Source organism: Cryptotermes secundus, unplaced genomic scaffold (genome assembly GCF_002891405.2).
Source record: "Cryptotermes secundus unplaced genomic scaffold, Csec_1.0 scaffold62, whole genome shotgun sequence".
Classification (NCBI taxonomy): Eukaryota; Metazoa; Arthropoda; class Insecta; order Blattodea; family Kalotermitidae; genus Cryptotermes; species Cryptotermes secundus.
Window position 1 is genome coordinate 809,534 of NW_019727786.1, and position 19,559 is coordinate 829,092.

General features: G+C 39.4%; 1 protein-coding gene across 5 annotated transcripts in view; it reads left to right on the forward strand.

Moving 5' to 3' along the window:
- LOC111864906 (enhancer of mRNA-decapping protein 4) overlaps nt 1–19,559 on the forward strand; it is a 56,672-nt gene that overhangs the window by 17,662 nt on the left and 19,451 nt on the right. For 4 of the 5 annotated variants that reach the window (XM_023852509.2, XM_033751621.1, XM_023852506.2 and 1 more), the window contains 7 exons: nt 3,474–3,633; nt 8,797–8,958; nt 9,715–9,944; nt 11,530–11,667; nt 12,525–12,724; nt 14,919–15,089; nt 17,975–18,137. In XM_023852509.2, the coding sequence (XP_023708277.1) occupies nt 3,474–3,633; nt 8,797–8,958; nt 9,715–9,944; nt 11,530–11,667; nt 12,525–12,724; nt 14,919–15,089; nt 17,975–18,137 (1,224 nt within the window). The remainder of the gene's footprint in view (nt 1–3,473; nt 3,634–8,796; nt 8,959–9,714; nt 9,945–11,529; nt 11,668–12,524; nt 12,725–14,918; nt 15,090–17,974; nt 18,138–19,559) is intronic. The other variant, XM_023852510.2, reaches the window with a different exon arrangement.

A 19,559-nucleotide genomic window follows, 5' to 3' on the forward strand; every position in this document is an offset into this window, starting at 1 on the left:
ATTTGAAACTCGTTTCTTTAAGAAATGACCATACTATCCACCAGTACTATTGCATGTCAATAGCTTCATGTAAAATGTGTTTGTGGGGAATTACACAGGAAACTTTTTACCCTAACATGCCCAAAATTTTAAATTGGGGTGTGAAACTTCCTCAGAATGTTTCATTACAATTTATAACAGCTTATTTATCAGCAAGGCACTGAATCTAGCTAACATGAATCCAGGTGCCTGGAATTGAGGCTGATTTTATCGTGGGCCTTGTTTGAGGATGAGTGTGTTTCATATTCATTTCAAAAAGGTAAAGGTAAAATTGTCCCTGTGCTTATTAAACATCATTCCATGAAGACATGGGGGAGTGGCATGACACTAGATGGAAGTGAGCAGTCATCTTCACACTCCAACTATTTTACCCCTGGTAAAGTGCTCCCGATACCCAGTGGACAGATGGCTGGGAACTGCAAATATTCACCAGTCCCTCTCTCCTGGGAAGAGAAGTGTTGTCTCATAACATCCTACCTGCTGAAAGAGATAAATACAGAGTTCCATCAGCACAGCTGGGTAGCAAATAATCATTTATGTACATTTGTTTAGTAAGCTACATATTATGGCCTAACTGGCCTTCATTGGGCTGTTACATTTGCTATCTATGTGACCGCTCTACTATACAGTGGCCAGTGTTTACAGTTGGAGTCTTAGATGACTTTGTGTTACTGTGACAGTGCTATAATCACTGTAGTATTTTTTTAGGTACAAGTGAATAAAATATATGACTGTATGTAAAATTAAGGTATGTGGATATTCTTATCTGGCGCTGCAGCCCTTTGTGAGCCTTGGCTTCCTTGATAACAGCCTTCCAACTACCTATGTCTTGTGCCCTCTTCAGTGAAGCTGTCATGTAAAATTTTAAGAGCTTGAAATACATCATCCACCCACCTTAATTTTGGTCTTCGTTTCTTTCTACTGGAAGTTGTGTGGATAGAACGTATTTATTAAATGCAGAACATAATACTCCAATATATTATTTGAAAGAAAGAAGTTTCTGAGACGGTGTTTTGTTATGTGTAAGAATGAAGGTGTTTGGAAAGAAGTGAAATGTATGACCCTTAAATAGATATTCAGTTTGGTTTGCAGCATTGTTTCAGTATTTCAGGGCCCGAAGAATTATTAAGTGAAAGAATGCTTTGCTTCAGGAAAACGTCTTGATTTTAAATGTAAGAATGTTGTTTTGAAATTTATGGGAATGAAATATTGAATTTTTGTGTAAGCACTCATAATATGATGATTATTGTTTAAAGCAATTCGAAAAACATAAAAATTAGAATATACAAAACTGTAATTTTGCCTGTGGTTCTGTGTGAGTGTGAAACTTGGTCTCTCACATTAAGGGAGGAATATAGACTGATGGTGTTTGTGAACAGGGTGTTGAGAATATTTGGACCGAAGAGAGATGAAGTGACAGGAGGTTGGAGGAAACTGCATAACAAAGAACTTCATAACTTGTACTCTTCTCCAAGTATAATTAGAATGATCTAGTCAAGGAGGATGAGGTGGGCAGGGCGTGTAGCACGAATGGGAGAGACTAGGAATGCATATAGGATATTGCTGGGAAAGCCATAAGGAAAGAGACTACTGGGAAGACCAAGGCATAGATGGGTTGACAATATTAAAATGGATCTTAGAGAGATAGGATGGGATGATATGGATTGGATAGATCTGGCTCAGGATAGGGACCAGTGGAGGGCTCTTGTGAACATGGTAATGAATCTTCGGGTTCCATAAAATGCTGGGAAATTCTTGAGTAGCTGCAGAATTGGCAGCTCCTCCAAAAGGACTCAGCTCCATGAGTAAGTAAGTTTGTTTAAAGCACAATTTACTTATATATACGTTCTCATTACCAATAAAGATTGATTATGGGCAGTGAGTTTCTTGTCTGTGTGAGTCAGGATAAAGCAGTGAGTATGGCTACTAGCTATCAGCTGAATGGCTGGGGGTTGAAGTTAGAATCCCGTTAAGCGTACAGTTTTTGCTCATGTTGTCCAGGCAGGTTCTGGGGCACATCCAGCGTCCTATCCCATGGGAACTGGGGGCTCTTTCTCTTGGAGTAAAGCAGCCAGGCCATGAAGCTGACCACTCCCCTTGAACTAGTGCTGATGTCAAGAATGGTGAAGGTACACCCCCCCCCCATATGTGTCATGATGTAGTGCTTAATTAGTTAAGCACAGGGTCTACTTTTTTTTTAACTTCAGGTTTCTTGTGTAAAGACTGAATCTGAAACCTTTTTGATAACTGAATGCAGTGAAGATTTAGCCCATTAATCTACGTTTATCACTTCATGTGAAATGTAACATTTCAAGTCTGTGTAAAACACAAGTAGTAGTGTTATATATTTTAGTCTTTACATTTAGGTATGAGCTGGGAAGAAGAAAGATTTCAGAGTAGTAAGAATATCTTCAGAGGTTAGTAACTAGATAGAGGGTTTGGATTGATAATTGAATCTATCGAATACTAATTACTCTTAACAACAGATAGTTACAACACTTTCACTACTACTCACAAGCTTCAGTACAGCACATTTCAAGTCTTTTCAAGGTTGTTATATATTCAAATAGTCATTGCCTGGTAATGGCTGCAAATAAACAGGACTCTTCCTAATACTGCCTTGCTCATTGACCTCTGTTTCAGTTTTGGGTAATCCCCAACACCTCCTCTTTATATAACTTTGATGCAAATTGATTGGAAAACACTACCCCAACAGTTCCCATACTGTTGTTTGTGTATTTGTTGCCACAGAAACATGTTTTAGCAAGCTGTTGTGTAGCATTGGATATGTCCCCAGTCCTGAGATTCTGACTTTTAGGGGTAATGTCACAATATCGTTCCAGAACTTCAGAATTATTCATGGCTGACTCTCACATTTGTTTCATAACAATGAAGAAGTTTTAATCACAAAAGAGTTTCTCAAAGATAAGTTAGGAACTCTGATAATAGAAACCTAAAGTTAACAACTTCTAATGCCAAAAATCACCATTAAACGCGACTCTGAGTCAGTCTGATGCAGTTCATATCTTTATAACCCATTTTTGTAAGAGTTCATTTGAATGTTACCTGCCAGTTTCCATCTCAGGATTCTGAACTGGCCACTTTAAAAGAGGTTTTCTGATCAATGTGTTCTGTGCATGTCTCATCTCCCCCACATGTATGCTGTTTGTCCAGATGATTGTAACCTACTGTAGTTTACTAACACCATGTCAACTGTGTGAATTGCATGGTTCCTCCTTGTGTAATATGTCCCATTTCTCACTTATTTTATGTCTGTTGAGTGCAGATGTTCTTAATTTTTTGTATATTTGAAATTTATCTTCCAAAAAAATGGAGGGCCTTGTTCTTCAGTTGTACAAAAGTATTTCAAGTCATTCATGTTTCTTTCTTAATTTTTCTGTATTGTGAAATAATGTCATTTATTCTCTGTCTAGTTGCTGTATGTCCTCCAGTTACACAAGGATCCATCAGAGACACAGGCTTATATTTGCTCTGTCTCAGAGTTCCTGCTGCCATATCCTATCTTGAGTTTTGGAATTGTTGATGCTGGGCTCAGAAAGTTCAAGAGCAACAGTCTGGAGGATTTATGCAATGGTAGTAGTAATGTATAATGAAACCCCCATTTGATGTTTCATTGGGAGCAATGAATTTGAACACTAAACTGAAGAAAATCTTAAATAGCAGAAATGTAGTGCTGGACTGTTAATGTGGTATCATTGCAGTTTAGTGTTTAATAAGGGAAAGTCTTAAATAAAAGAATGTTGTATGGGGCTTTCCCCTGTGTGTATGTTGTTTGCTTACTTGGTTATTTTGTTGTGTGTCAACTGCTTGAAGATAGGTAGCCTTAAATTGGGTATAATGAATGTCCATTGTTGTCAGTTGTAGTGCAACGTGTCCTGTATTTAATGAGCTTTGAGTATCTGCAGTTGCTATTGTTATTTTCTATTTTCCAAGGCACAAAGATTTAAAATAGCTTTCCACGCACTGTAAATGATACAAAAGATACTAAGACCTTGCTCCCAAACAAATAAATATAGTAGAAGCAGCATTGATCATGTAAAGTGCCTAGACTGCCTGTTAAAAATATGTAGGATGGACTGGGAGAATGTTCAGTGGCCTGTACAAAGAACGCATTCAGGTTGTATGGAAAAACAATAGCAATTCTGGATACTCAAATCACATATTCAATACAGGAGATACACACAACCTTTGTCCATAAAGTTCCAAGACTGAGTCTGTAAAAAATACAGAATTCAACTTTTTAACCAGTGGTTCCTGTCCCCTTCAGAGTAGTACCCTCTGTAGTCAGTACACCGTTGCCAGCTAGTGAATGCCTCTTTCAGAATGGCTGTGAGCTCCGTTTTCGCAGCTGGTTGAATAGCCTCTATATTCTCATGTCATCATCCTTTTAGCATTTTTTTTAGTTGCAGAAACAAAAGAATCACATCGAGAGAGGTCAGGGGAGTACGGGGGATGTTGAAGCACGGTAATGTGTTTAGCAAGAAATCTGTTGACACTTAGAGCTGTGTGTGGTCTCACATTGTCATGCAACAGAGTCCACTGTCCAGATGCCCATAGGTAAGGACAACAACGTTGAAGTGCATCATACATATGCCTGAGTATGCAGATGTAAAATTCTTGGTTGACAGTTTGCCCTTGCAGAACAAATTTATGATCAACAATGCCCCTGACATCAAAAAAAAAAGAACAATTATCGTGGTCTTTGTTTTTGATGGCTGCCGCCTCACTTTCTTTGACACCGGTGAACCCGTTCACCGCCATTCAGCATTTTGCCTCTTCAGCTGAGGGTCATACTGGAAACACCATGATTCATCCTAGGCAGTGATACTGTTGATGAATGTGGAATTGTTCTGTGCCTCGTTTAACAAATCAGCACAAACTGAAGCTCACACCTCCTTTTGATTTTGAGTGAGTGTGTGTGTGTGTGAGACTACCCTGGCATTGTATTTTCGTGTACCCAAGTCCTGTTGCAGAATTTGGTGGCAGATTGACTTCTTGATATTCAGGGCATCAGCTAACATGCACACTGTAACAGTACGGTCTTCCTGTGACATGTCTCTGATGCGAACCATGTTGCCTTCATTCTGGGTACTTGAAGGCTGTCCTGATCTTGTGTCATCCTCCATCGACACCCTGCCTGACATGAATCACCTGTGCCACTCACACTCGTGCCCGAAATAAAGCTTCATCGCCTTAGGCATCATACAGAAGCTACAATGTCTCTGTGGCTGTCTTGCCCAGCTTCACACAAAATTTGATGTTAACTCGCTGTTCAAATTGAACATTCATTCATTCTCACAACATGGGTTTTCCGCAGAGGTCGAGAAAACTAACATCAGTAAGACAGTAAAATGTCCCGTATTTAGAACACCTTTTCCCAGTATTTCCATCATATACCTAAGCCAAGATATTAAATCAGTCTTGGGACTTTATGGACAAAGGCTGTATGACACTACAGCTGACACCCATGGACATTATAAGGACAGGAAAGAAAGGGAAACATTTAAACAGCTTACAGCTTAGAGAGAATGCCATATTTTTTTTAGCAAAAACAGTCCATGCATGGACGAAAGCTATGTTGACACAACCCAAAATTCAAGGCCTTATATGGACTTTACACCAGATAGCAGCACATAGCTCTCCCCCTCCTCCATTATGTATAACAGACACAACTCTATGGAAGGTTCATAATTAGCACATACTAACCACCAGAGCACAAGCAAGAAGCACACTGTGACACACAATGTGTATTTTTACATTTTAAATTATTTTAAAATTAATTTATATGTTAAATTATTTTAACAAAAACCAGCGTGTTCTTTTAAAATAATAAACTTATGCATATACAGCCCTCAGAGACTGTATATAGTTACAGTGCAGCATAATAATTTATACAAATCATCATGTGTACCTGATGATGGCCCCCTGTGGTGGAAATATGTCATGGATTTCCATGAAAGCATGTACTAAGTAGTTATTCAATCAGTAATCTGTGAAGTTGCTCTGAAGAATATAATGTGATGGATTTGCTGAAAGCATTGTTAGTCAGCGGCTTGTTAAACACCCCGTGAGTGACATGCATGCAACAATAGAAGGACATCCATTTCTAGAGTGTTTTCTATTGCTAGGCAGCAGCCAGGGTGCCAGTGGGCTGGCTGAGTAGTGATTACATGGAAACCCCAGCAGACATGCACGTGTCAATAGAGGGGCTGTGTTTTCTGTGCATGGTCTATGCCGAAAGGATACAGGAGAATATGGGAATGGAAATTCGTTCAGTTGTTGCTAGGAGATAGCTAATGGAAGTTTGTAGTAGAACAATTAGAAGTCATCCTGTGAAGACTTAGTGTGTGATTAGATGATTTAGTCACAGTGAGATTGTCTTCAATTCCATTACCAGGAATCAACTAGTGAAGACTGTGAAGCCTAGTGCATGTGTAATGGTGAGCTGTAAATTGTGTAAATCTGTGATAACGCTGTATTAATTGTAATTAAGAGATGATATAAGAGGTTAGTAAATCCCATCATCACTCCAAACCCCATGACAGGTCACCGTGTATCAGGATATCACGATATTATGAACAAGTGTCTAGTTTCATCTCACTTATTTCAGAAGCCATCTTGATGTACAGAGTGCTGACAAATAAACTTTATATCAGTTTCCAACACATTACTGCTTAAAATTTCATGAACACTAACTGGGCTGTTAGAGCCAAACATGTTAAGTCTAGAAGAATTCTCATAGCTCTCTCTTGAATTTGGTCTGGTGTTGTAACCAGGTTAAGTTATACGTGGGGAAGTCATAACATTTTAATTATCACCCAGAAGAAACAGAGACACAGGTGAAAGAAAATGTATGTGAGTCAGTCCTCTACATATGCCCCTTCCAAGGCGACACATTCTCCCCAGTAATGCATTAGCTGTTGGATACATTGATCATAGAAGGTCTCATTTTCACTCTTTAGGAACTCCACTGCAGAAATGACATCATCTTTCTCAGAATTGCTTACCACAAAGTGGCCTTTAGCCATGGAAAGACAAAGAAGTCGCTCGGTGCCAGGTCTGGTGAATATGGTGGATGGGGAGAATTTCATATCCCAAACTGGCAGCAAGTGTCATCGTAGCATGAGCAGCATGAACCAGTGCGTTGTTATGAAGAAGTCACACACTTTATCCCAGCATTCCTTGTCGCTTTTTCTTGATTTCATCCCGTAATTTTGTCAGAAGGTTCCGGTAGTACTTGCCAGTGATGGTGACATCTGTTTGCGCCTAGTCGGTCATGATGACTGATGATGGCTTGGATTTCACGTTCTTTGGTGGTAGCGAGTCTGCATATTTCTGCTGCTTGCTCATTTCCTTTGTTTCAGGGTCATAATGATAGCACCAACATTCATCCATCCTGATAAGGCAGTCAAAAAATTCCACCTTTTTGTTTTGACACAACTGCAAAAGTTTCTTTGTCACATCCATCTGTAGCTGTTTTTGAACTGGTGTCAACAATCGTGGCACCCAACGTGCAGCAATCTTTGTCATGTGTAATTTGTCATGGATGATGTTGAAAACCGACTCATGGCTAATGTGGACCTCTTGAACAATAGCTTCGATAGTTATGTGCCTATCAGATAGGATCAAAGCTTCCACCTGTGCCACAATTCCCGGTTCCTCAGCGAGAGATGGTCTTCCACTTCAGGGTTCAACTTCGAGGTTTGTCTGCCCACAACAAAAACGCCTCTTCCACCTGACCACTGTGTCATATGATGGTATGCTTTCCTGATGCACAGCAGTCATCTGGTCGTGGAGCTCCCAGGCAGACTTCTGTTGCAAATGCAGCAACCGTATCACAGCACAAGCCTCCACTTTCTCAACTCATGTCATTTTTCTTCTGCCCTTTCTGGTGGCTCCCTCGTCCACTTGGCACGACTGGCTGTTCGGCAAGCTCAGGATATGGGCTATCTCCTATATAGAACGATAGTTTGGAATTATGATTTTCTAATGGTGATAATTAAAACATTATGACTTCCCATTGTATATAAGTTTTCAGGTTATCACAGGGCCACTTAGTTACTTACTCATGAAGCTGAGCCGTTCCAGAGGAGCCACCAATTCTGCAGCTACTGAAGAATTTCCCAGCATTTTATGGAACCCGAAGGTTCATCACCATGTTCACAAGAGCTCTCCACTGGTCCCTATCCTGAGCCAGATTATCCAATCCATACCATCCCATCCTATCTCTCTAAGATCCATTCTGATATTGTCCACCCACCTGCGCCTTGGTCTTCCCTGTGGTCTCTTTCCTTCTGGCTTTCCCTCCAATATCCTATACGCATTCATCTCCCCCATTCGTGCTACATGACCTGCCCACCTCATCCTCCTTGACTTGATTGTTCTAATTATATTTGGAGAAGAGTACAAGTTATGAAGCTCCTCATTATGCAGTTTTCTCCAACCTACCGTCATTTCATCTCTCTTCAGTCCAAATATTCTCAGACACCCTCAGTCTATGTTCCTCTCTTAATGTCAGAGACCAAGTTTCACAGGGTTAGATGTTCATATTGTGGTCTTGTAGTTGTGACGTGTATAGTTTGTAGGTGGGTATGAGCAATTTAGAGGAACAACCCTGAAGATGGATTCATCATCATCTCTGAAACTTGATATCCACTACATGACTACACAGTGTCACACAGTGACAACAAGTTGTTGCCTGTACATCAGTTCTTAGTCTCAGCATTGTGTTCACAGAGGATGGTGATGACGAGCCACTGCAGTTTGTTCAGGCTGTGGTTGTACGGATGTACTTGGTTCAACCAAAGTCTCTTCAGGAATGCCACATCACCTTTCAGCCACCAGTACCACTAGGAGACATGGATCAGAAGCTTAGTACCTTGTCACATGATTCTCTAAGTAAGTCATCTGTTTGTTTATTCAGTTACTTAAACTTTCCAATTGAGGAAGCAGTTGTTTCACATGTAGAGAATGAATGTAGTAAACACTATAGTAGTAGTTGCTGGAGAGATTTGTTAAATCTTTTCTTTTAATAGCAAAAGCATATACAGAGATCTGTGGTTGTCCATCTCTTCTTGTATTTTATTTACAAAACTAAGTAGTAGATTTTGATGAAGTGGCATGGGTCAGTGCCAAATGTTCTGAATCAGGAATGCTCTGGCTGTGGGTCATCTACCATCTTTGGATCAGTTGGAGGCATTTCAGATTTATTTTGAAAATAAGAAAAATGGTTGTGTGCCATGCAAAGTGTGGTAGTAAAGCTGCAGCACTTCATTGACTCCTCTTCTAATAGAACAGCTCTGTTCCTAGTCAGAATCAATGTTGCCCAACCTCTGCAGGTGCCTATGACTCCCAGCCGAATTTCCTGCAGGTCATAGGTCTCTACAGGCCACAAAATGGGTTTATATTGTTCTTGCTACTGCACAGGGACCTTCTTGGTAGCAGGAGCACAGTGTAGAATATTCCAGAATTTATTTTGGATGGGGGGGAATACAGGAAATTACTAGAAAATTTTGAACCAGTGGATATTCAAATTGGCATATATCAAACTGTTGTATACTAAGGGCCCACTGTCTTTATGATGTATTTTATTCTCTACCTGGTGTAAGAGAAAGAAAGTTGAATTGTGATTTTTTGCGTTTATATTTGATTCAGTGTTTAGAGAGGGGTTGTCAGACTTATCTACAAATGCACTAAGTACATCAGTGGCGGAGTTAGATGCTATTGTATCCGATCTTCCAGCTAATCATATGTCTGACATTCAGCAACCAGCAAATCTCAACTCTCAACAGCAACAAGAACAGCAGCAACTCAATCTTATGACTCCGGATGCATTTAGTTCTCCTGCAAAGAAGGACAGTCCCACAGACCTACGGAGTCCACAGGTAAGTTTAATGTATTGGTTTCAAAACTGTTAAAAGGTAAAAAGGTAAAGTTATCCCTGTAACAGGCCGTGAAGGCCCATAGAATTATGAGACTTCGAGGCTCCCACATTTTCTAAACAGTTGGCCCACAGGTGGCGGTGAGGTTGTCACCCTCATGCGCCTGCTGCTTTTACTTCTCAGGAAGATTCCTGGTACTCATTTCTGTTAGAGGCTGAGCTGACCCCAGGGCCATAGTGTGGCTGGAAGGATTAAGTTAATTGTAAAATTTAGTGGCCACATCTAGAATTGAACCTGTGACCTTCCAGCTTGTAGCATAGTGTCTCAACCAACTGTGCTACTGTGTGCCTCTTCAAAACTGTTAGGACAGTGAACTCCAGAATATTACTATAGTTTGGACAGAACAGCTGACTCAGGGAGCGCATACACAGTGTTGATGGGGAAACCTCTTAGGAAGATACAGAAAGAGACAGGATGTTAACACTATTGAGATGGTTCTTATAGAAGCAAGTTGAAAGAGTGGAATGTAGATCAGATTGCCTCATGATAGAGTACAAAGGTGGGCTTTGATGTTGGTGATGTTGAACCTTTGATATTTGCTGCCAGAGGTGTAGGGGCATCATTTGATTCTTGAACTGTGGTTTGCAAATTCCTTGGCAGTATGTAGAATACCGAAGTTTTATAAGATTAACTGTCACATGGACTGGTGAAGTGTGTGTTTCACTTCTATCTACAACTTTCATGTTTATATATATTTGGTGAGTTTGCATGATTTTTGTGTGAGATGCATGCAAAAACATTTTGGTAATGTATTTTAACAGAAACTGAAATATTATGATGTATGTTAGTAAAACTTACCAATATGAAATTTATTGAAAATTTATGTAGCAGTTCTCAGTTTGTTACATGCAGATGGATGGACAGACAAACATAGAGAAGCTGTTAAGGCATTTTCACAAATTTCCACTGCAAATGTATCAAAAGGAAAAACAGTTACTGTAGTGCTGACATTATTGCTTTAAATCTTAGTGCTCTATGATACAGATAACTAGAAACTGGGCTTGAAGTTATGTGTATCAACTGTTTTGAGATAATATTGGAACTAGCTATAACAAGCATGTTACGGATTTTATATATGATTGTTATATTTAATTTCCACTGTACTTCAGTTTTCCCTTGCCACTTATTCCACTAATGCATCATACTCTTCTTTCATCAGGAGATGGTAAAATAGGCCCTATGAGGCCACAGTACTAAGGACCTCAGTCTCATTACATTTCTATAATTACCTTTGAGCAAGGATCTTTTAGAACATGTGTAGGAGATAGTAGACCTCATAGCTGATATGGACATTCTCGTGAAGAGAATAATTTAGCCCATTAAAAGATAGCTGACAGCTCTTGAAGTTTCCATGTCGTACAGATAAGAGGCTCATTGAACCCCAGATCCAGTCTGTATACAGTAGTGAAGAGAAAATTCCTGCCTCTTTCAGAATGTTTACACAACAGAATGTAGCTACAACAAACTTTCGCTTGAGAACTGCTGTTATAGTTGTTTATTTAGCTCGCTGAACTTGTTCTGTTTTCAGATATCTCGTCATGTGGATACATCACAGCACATGACCAGGATCTTAGAAGGTTCTATTTCTGGATCCCCTACTATCATCAGTGCTATAGCATCATCACCTCTGGATGATGTTATGTCTCTTGCAGGGGGTCAGGCTAAGGTAATTTCCCTATTCCATCATGAATTTGTATGCTACAGAGAAAATGTTATTGTCATTTGTTTAGTGACTATAGATGGAGTCTGAATTGGTACTCAGATTAATTGGACTCTTAAACAACTTGGAATTACAAGTAATGATAACAGTTTCCCTAGTTCCTGCCCTTTACTGTTCACTGTAGCTGAACTTTGTCTTCTCCAGGTCCACTAGGCACTGCCTGGCAATGGCTTCTCAGCGTCAGCTTTTGTCCTCTCTGGCTAGCGGCTTCCAAATCTGTGGATTCCTCAGCTTCAGTCTTAAGCACCACTGCCCTCACTGGCTGGTGTCTGTCTCACAACTTGCTGGCGTGTTTACCAACTCTGTAGATTTCTCAGCTTCAGTCTTAAGCACCACTGCCCTCACTGGCTGGTGTCTGTCTCACAACTTGCTGGCATGTTTACTTACTCCTTAGATTCATCAGCTTATACTTTCATTGGCTCCTGTCCTCGCTGGCTAGCATCTGTCACAACTCAACTAGGTGTTGTCTGGTTACAGTCTTCTAACAAGGGCTATGTCCAGCCCATTTTTGCTTCCTTTAGTTCAGTATCCTAGCAATACTAAATTACATTGGTAAACCACAGAGATCCATGCTATTTAATATATGAAATTATACATTTCATACTTTAGGTCCAGATGTTTTCTTGAGCTTTGTCTTCAAACACTGTGATTTATATTCTTCTGTTAGACTAATAGGCCATGCTTCATGCTCAGACTTACTACAGCAGTATTTGAATATCTGTCATCTTTAAAGTGGCATGCCATATAATTTTCACATTGATTTCCATTCTTTGCAATTCCATAAATTTGTTATAATGTTTTAGGTTGTTCCAGGAGTGGATCAACCCCTGGCTACATCAGAGCTTCAGGAAGTTGTTGCATTTCAGAAGGAAGGCTTTGCCAGTGGGGGAAGCAGTCCTAGTCGTGAGGTCCAGGAGATTTTGTCATTGAAAGGTTCAGACCATCATAATCATAGTTACTATGATGACAAGAACATTACTGAGATTGCTGAAACAAAAATTGAGTGAGTAAACTATAAGTTCAGTGGTTTTCATTTCTCATAGTGTATTCTAGAGAGTTAATATCACAGGATGTAGATAGGTGAGCTAGAAAGTCCTGTAAAGAACTTGGCACTTGCTTTCCTTAGGCTGTGTACAGTATATGTTTTACGAATATGAAATTTTAGCCGTCAGCAGGTTGTCTGTGTTGCAGGTGCAGTCACACAGTTTCCAAGGGTGTTTTCATAGTTCATTTCCATAATGAACTTGTGATGTGAAATCCCTATTTATCATTCCTCTTGGTGATAGAGGCTTTGAAGACAAATTAAACTGTTAAATTGTAGAAATATAGCAATGGCAGAAGTTGAATGGGCCATGATTCTTCATCAGTTCAGTGCAATTCAAATCACGTGACACGAGCAAAAAGTTAAGTACCCCCTCCCCCCGCATTATTTATTTGAAGTGTTTCAGTTTGTAAGTACAAATCTCATTGGTTTTGCATGTAAGATAACCGTTTGCATAGGAAATCCAGTCCTAGTGAAACGTGTGATGTGGCATCCTGCCTGTGCAATGATTTGTACAAGTCAAATTATGAAATTACATAGTAGAGGTTGCAGAGTTTTCGTGGTGGCCCTTCTGAATGGCCTCTTTCAAATCATAAATTTCCATATAGGGAAAAGTCATATTGGTTTAAATTTAGTGACAGAGGTGGCCACTCATAACCTGCACTATGAACATGAGGATATCCGTTTGAGAACCCTCTTGTTCTCAGACGTTTTCATAAAAAAACTCAACACACAAGTGACTGCATGAAGCTTCATGCCATCTTGCTGAAACCAGACCATACCAGTATCTGTGCCATAACCCATGAGAAAAGGAATGAAGTCATTCTGTAAAACATGAAGTCAAACTTGGGGCCCATCTGTGTCACCAGTAAGCACATGTCTGAATGTGCCATTATGGGAAAGTGCACAGCACTGTAATTGATTGGAAAGTAAGGGTTTGTCAATAACAATCTCTGGATTCAGTAAATCCCAGTACCAAGCATTCTGTTTGTTCACATTGTCTAAATGAAAATGGTCATCATCAGAAAAACATATTTCATTGAGAATATCTGCTTCATCATCTAAACATCGTGACAACTCCTTGCAAAACACTGAGTGTCTGATCCTGAAGTGAGAGGCTGAGATAATGGTATCTTGTAATGATATTCTGGGAAGTCAGATTGATAAATTTTTCTTTGTAAGATTTGAGGTTCTCACAGCAATGGTCATGAAGAGCATTATTTTCTGGGATATAACATCATGTAGTTCGTTGAAAGTTTTGGAGGAACATATCGCCTCCATCTTCAGGGTCAAAGAATAAGCTGAGCAGTATGAAAGCTGTCATGCTGGTTTCTTGTTTCGGTTGACTTTCAACAGACTACAAGGCATTATATCCCAGAGTTGGAATTCTTCATATTCATTTGTTGTAGAAGACATCACAAGCTTTTCCTAGGATTGCTGGGTAATAATTTTCTGGCTCTATCCACCATGTCAGGTGTCCATATGGATGAGCATCCATCATGATTTTCTGTGATCCACTTTTGTAAGACTCTTTTGAAAAGAAAGCTTCTGCTGCACACTGTATTCTGGGTAATTTGGAGAATAAAGTGGCACTATTCCAGTATTAGCAGCCAAAAACTAAATTATGTACCTGGAATTAGCTAAATTTTGATTTCCAAAAGTGTGGATTACAAAATACAAGCAACAGTGGTTCACCAAATAAGAAATTACCCTGTCTATAAATGACCTATGGTGTGATTTATTGGTTTAAAAAAATTGTTAGTAATAAACCGTAATTATTGTATATGCTCATATATGAAATAGTTCTTTTATAATATTGTTAGTGTGACAGACCAGGACGAAAGAAATCAAACTTAATTCTTTTCTGTTATATTGTATATTTATAACTTATGTGGCCTTTTAGGACTACGGTTAATTTAGCAACTTTGTTACTGACACATTTTTTGGTTGCTCCAGAAACAGTTTCATGACCCCCTAGGGTTGCGCTGTTGTAACATCTTTCCTTGCCTCTAGTTGTGTTCTCAAGACACTGTTATGTGTTGATTATTTGCTTTTCATTATTGCAAACCTATGTAAAGTCATAATTCAAAATTAAATCCACTAATATATTATTTTTCATCTCTTTTTAAGATGAAATGTTATTTTTATGGTGTAGGACTCAAGCAGCACCAACAGCAGCAACAGAAAATTGTCAGTTTGATGCACTGGTGAAAGAGAAGGATGTGACGAACATGAAACCAAGCAGACCTGAAGCTGATGGTTGGCCACAAATTCCTATCAGTTTGGTCAGTCAGTTTGGTAAATCAGAAGAGAATCAAACCAAGAGGTAAGGAAGACTTCTTACATGAAAGCACTACATAAAATTTGAGGTTTAATGAGGTTGATACTGTGGTATTTTGGATTATGACATTGTGTAGTCTGGCCATCATCTGAAAGACCACAGGGTTTAAAAGCGTAAGGTGTTTTAAAGAGTTGCAGGTTTTTACCAGGCAAAAGGAAAATATGTTTGTCCCAAATATATGCACTTAAAGACCAGTCAGAACAAACATTGCCTCACTGGGGTACCAGATAGTTGAATCTTTATATATACTCAGAGGAATGAAATTTTAACCACTTGCTGTGTTTACAAAATATCTGTTGACCATCCCATAAAATGCAGTGCCTTCCAAGCTTTTTTCTCAGTTACCTTGATCAGCCCAACTTAAATCGCTACGTAAAGTTATTCCCAAGTATTTACAACTACTCGCTTTTGGAATTACTATGTCCTGTAATGAATAATTTAGTGGTTCCATCGCTCAGTCTCATGAAACAAACTGCCTTGCTTTTAGCTGGATTAATTGTCATTGCATTTTCAAATGCCTACTCCCAAGCCTGTTCAGATCTGTATGCAACTCTTCCATATCTTTATTGTTTATAATTTTCCTATATAGTATATAGTCATCTGTGAAAAGTCTAATAGTTGACTCTTCTCCAAATAACATTTATGTACGCAAGGAACAATAGTTGACCCAGTACACTTCCTTGCAGTACTCCTGATGTTACTCTGACTTCCTCCGATAATTGCCTTCCTACTCCAACTCTCTGTGTATGGCCCAAAAGAAATTCCCTTATCCATACAACTACCCTCGAGTGCACTCCCAAGGTGACAGTTTTCATAAGCAGCCGATCATGGGGCACTAATTCGAAAGACTTTGCAAAATCTCTTATAATAGCATCTATCCTACCTCTGTTATCCAGTGATTCTTCAATGTCCTGGCAAACTGTCATTACTTGACTTTCACATGGATATCCCAACCTGAATCCATGTTGACCCTCAGATAACCAATCCCTTTTATCCCAGATGTTCCTCAGGCACTAAGCAATAACGTGTTCCATTTGCTTGCAGACCACTGAGGTTAAACTGAGGGGTCTGTAATTTGAGACCAGAGATTGGTCACCCCCCCCCCCTTGTAAATAGGAACCACTATGGCCTTTTTCCAGTCACTTGGGATAGTGGCATTATTAATTGTTATGTCCAGTAATCACACAAGGCATGGCACCATGGCTTCCCCACCCGATTTTTAGAATTTCACGAGAAATTCTGTCAGGCCCTACTGATTTGTTTTTACCTGTCACTGCTAAGTTTTTCCTAATAATGACAGCTGCACATCCAGTAATGAGAAATTCCACTGTGATTTTGAGTAAATTACCAAAAATTCTTTACCCTTGCTTCAAAATTTGTTTGGATTGAATGCAGTGGAGCCTAATTCTCAGTTGTTCATGCCTTATAGTGCAATGTGTGCTAAGCCAAAAAATAAAAAACAGCTACAAAATTTTAGTGCTTGAAGCACAGAGTCACCTTGTATATACGTAGGGAAGTCAAAAATTATCCGCACTCTTGTTTTTCCAATCCATATATAGAAAAGTAGGGGTTGAACAAGTACTTCATTTTTCTGCATAGTCTCCTCCCTTTTCGATGCACTTGGTCCAGCAGTCCAAAAGCTTGCATATTCCCTCCACAAAGAAGGTTTTCGGTTGGTTTCGCAACCATTTATGCACTGCTTCTCCCACTTCTTTGTCCGTAGAAAATCAAAAACCTCGTAAAACATCTTTGAGCAGTCCAAAGAGATGATAGTCGGAAAGGGCGAGATCTGGGCTGTAGGCAGGGTGTTCCAGCACCTCAAAACACACATGGTTAATGGTTTCAACGGTCTGGCCATCCTTGTGTGAGTGTTCATTGTCATGCAACAACAACACTTTCTTCGACAATAGGCCTCGGCGTTTGGTGCAAATTGCTGGCTTCAGATTGTTGGCCAGCAAATCACTGTACCTTGCACTGTTGATCGTACGCCCTTTTTCCAGGTAGTCTTCCAGTATAGGCCTTTTTGAGTTCCAAAACACGGTTAGCATCACCTTTCCCACGAAAGATTTAGTCTTGAATTTCATCTTTGTTTGCGATCCTGGGTGTTTCCACGCCATACGCTGGCTTTTGGATTCTGGCTCATAGTGATGAACCCACATATGAATTTCAGCCCCGGACACACCTTCCAACCAGCGAAATCAGATCACTATTCTTTGTTAATCATTGGTGCACACTGCTAGCAGAGCTGCCATGTTTACACTGTCACAGCATCAAGGAAAATGATGCGATGAAGGTAAAACTTCGATCACGTGACCACAGTAGTACCAACTCTAACAATGCATGCATAGGAGGCAGTGTGACAAACGTAAAGATGTGTTATGGAGAAAGTGCGGATAATTTCTGACTTACCCTCGTAGATCTGTTTATATGCATTTATGTACATAATGCAGTGAAACCCCCACTTTAGATTTCTTTGGGAACCAGTGAGGAAACTCTTAAGTAAGGAAAATTTGTTACTGACATTATTGACCTGGGATCATCGAAACTGAAAGTTAATTAAGGGAAAGCTTTAAAATGAGGGTCAGTAACAGGGGTTTCATTGCATTTATATTGCTTGTTATATTTCTTACTGTGATTTCTACACTATTAAAAAATTACAATATAAATTTGGCAGTGTACTGTATTTTCTTTCACACCACTTTTTACTAGATTGTTTTACCAGTAGTGGTTCCAAACATACATACTTTTTAATACTACTGCCATTTTTAGTTAAAATCTAACTACCATCCCCAAGGTAGGGGGAATTTAAATCCCATGTCCCCATACAATAAATGTTAAAAGGAAAAGGTCATGAATGTATATATGTTCAGGAATGTACCACTATTCCAAGATGAAGCTGTTGGGCAAAATGGAGACAGTTTTCAGCACAGCCTGTGGAACAAAAACCAGAAACTGGAGAACTCTATTACTGTACTGGACCATAAAATCAGTTCTATTTGTGAGATACTACAACAGCAACAGCTGGAAATCAAGGTAATGTGTTGGTAATATTAAGCTGTTTATCTAGTTTTGGGGTTGGTTAGGTAAACTGTCTGTACAAGCATACCTTGGAGATATGGCAAGTTTGGGTCCAGATCACTGCATTAAAGTGAATATTGCAGTAAAGCGAGTCACACAAATTTTTTGGTTTCCCAGTGCATATAAAAGTTATGTGTAAACTATACTGTAGTCCATTAAGTATGCACTAGCATTATGTCTAAAAGAAAATGTACATACCTTAATTAAAAAGTACTTTATTGCTAAAAATGAAAACTATCATCTGAGCTTTCAGTGAGTCATAATCTTTTTGCTGATGGAGGGTCTCGCCTGCTGCTGAAGGTTGGGGTGGCTGTGACAATTTCTTAAAATAAGACAACAATGAAGTGTGCTACATCGATTGACTCTTCCTTTCACAAGGCCATTGTAGGGTTATGAATTGGCCTAATTTCAATATTCTTGTGTCTCAGGGAATATGGAGGGCGGAGGAGAGGGAGATGGGGGACAGTCAGGACAAACACGGCATTTAGCGATTAAGTTGGCCGTTTTATATGGCTGCGGTTCATGGTGCCCAAAAACAGTTACAATAAGTAACATCACAGATCACCATAGCAGATATAATAATAATGAAAAAGTTTGAAATATTGCAGGAATTACCAAAATGTGATACAGAGACATGAAGTTGGAAAATAGCCCCAATAGCTTACTCAACACAGGGTTGCCACAAATCTTAAATTTCTAAAAATCACAATATCTGCAAAGCGCAATAAACCAAGGTATGCCTGTACACCACTGCGCTGTTTTCTTCGAAAATCTTGTTGCTGTCAACTTCACTGACCTAACTTCTTGCCTCACAGCACACACTTTTCCTCCGCATATGAACACTGTATGCCGCTTATAAGCTCATCATCAGGCTCAACTCAACTGCCTTCTCCTTACCTTGCAACTAAGGTTCAATACAAGTTATATGTAAAAAAAAGTCCAGTTTACGTGTGGGAGATGAGGCACACTGCGTATGTGGAATGTGTGAGAAGGAGGAGGAGGTCTTCTGGAAATTTCAGTTAACTAGAGAACATGCTGGCATGTGACCCACTGCCTCCCTCACCCACACAGTCCACGTAACAGTGTGTTTTGGATTAATACTATATTCACTGCCCTGAAGACATTAAAGAAATTCCACACACATCACACATGTATTCTCATAACAAGCTGCATTCAGAGAAACTTAATATAATTTTTAAAAGACGGACTTGCAATAAAATAACTACATATTCCTGTGTACAACTGCCTGATGATGGTCTTATGTGACTGAAACATGTAGCAGTATAAAGATCGAAAATAAAAATTGTATTTGTTATGTTGACGGTGATATAATTCTTATATATAATATTGTCACGTGTTTGGTATATGTCACGCGAC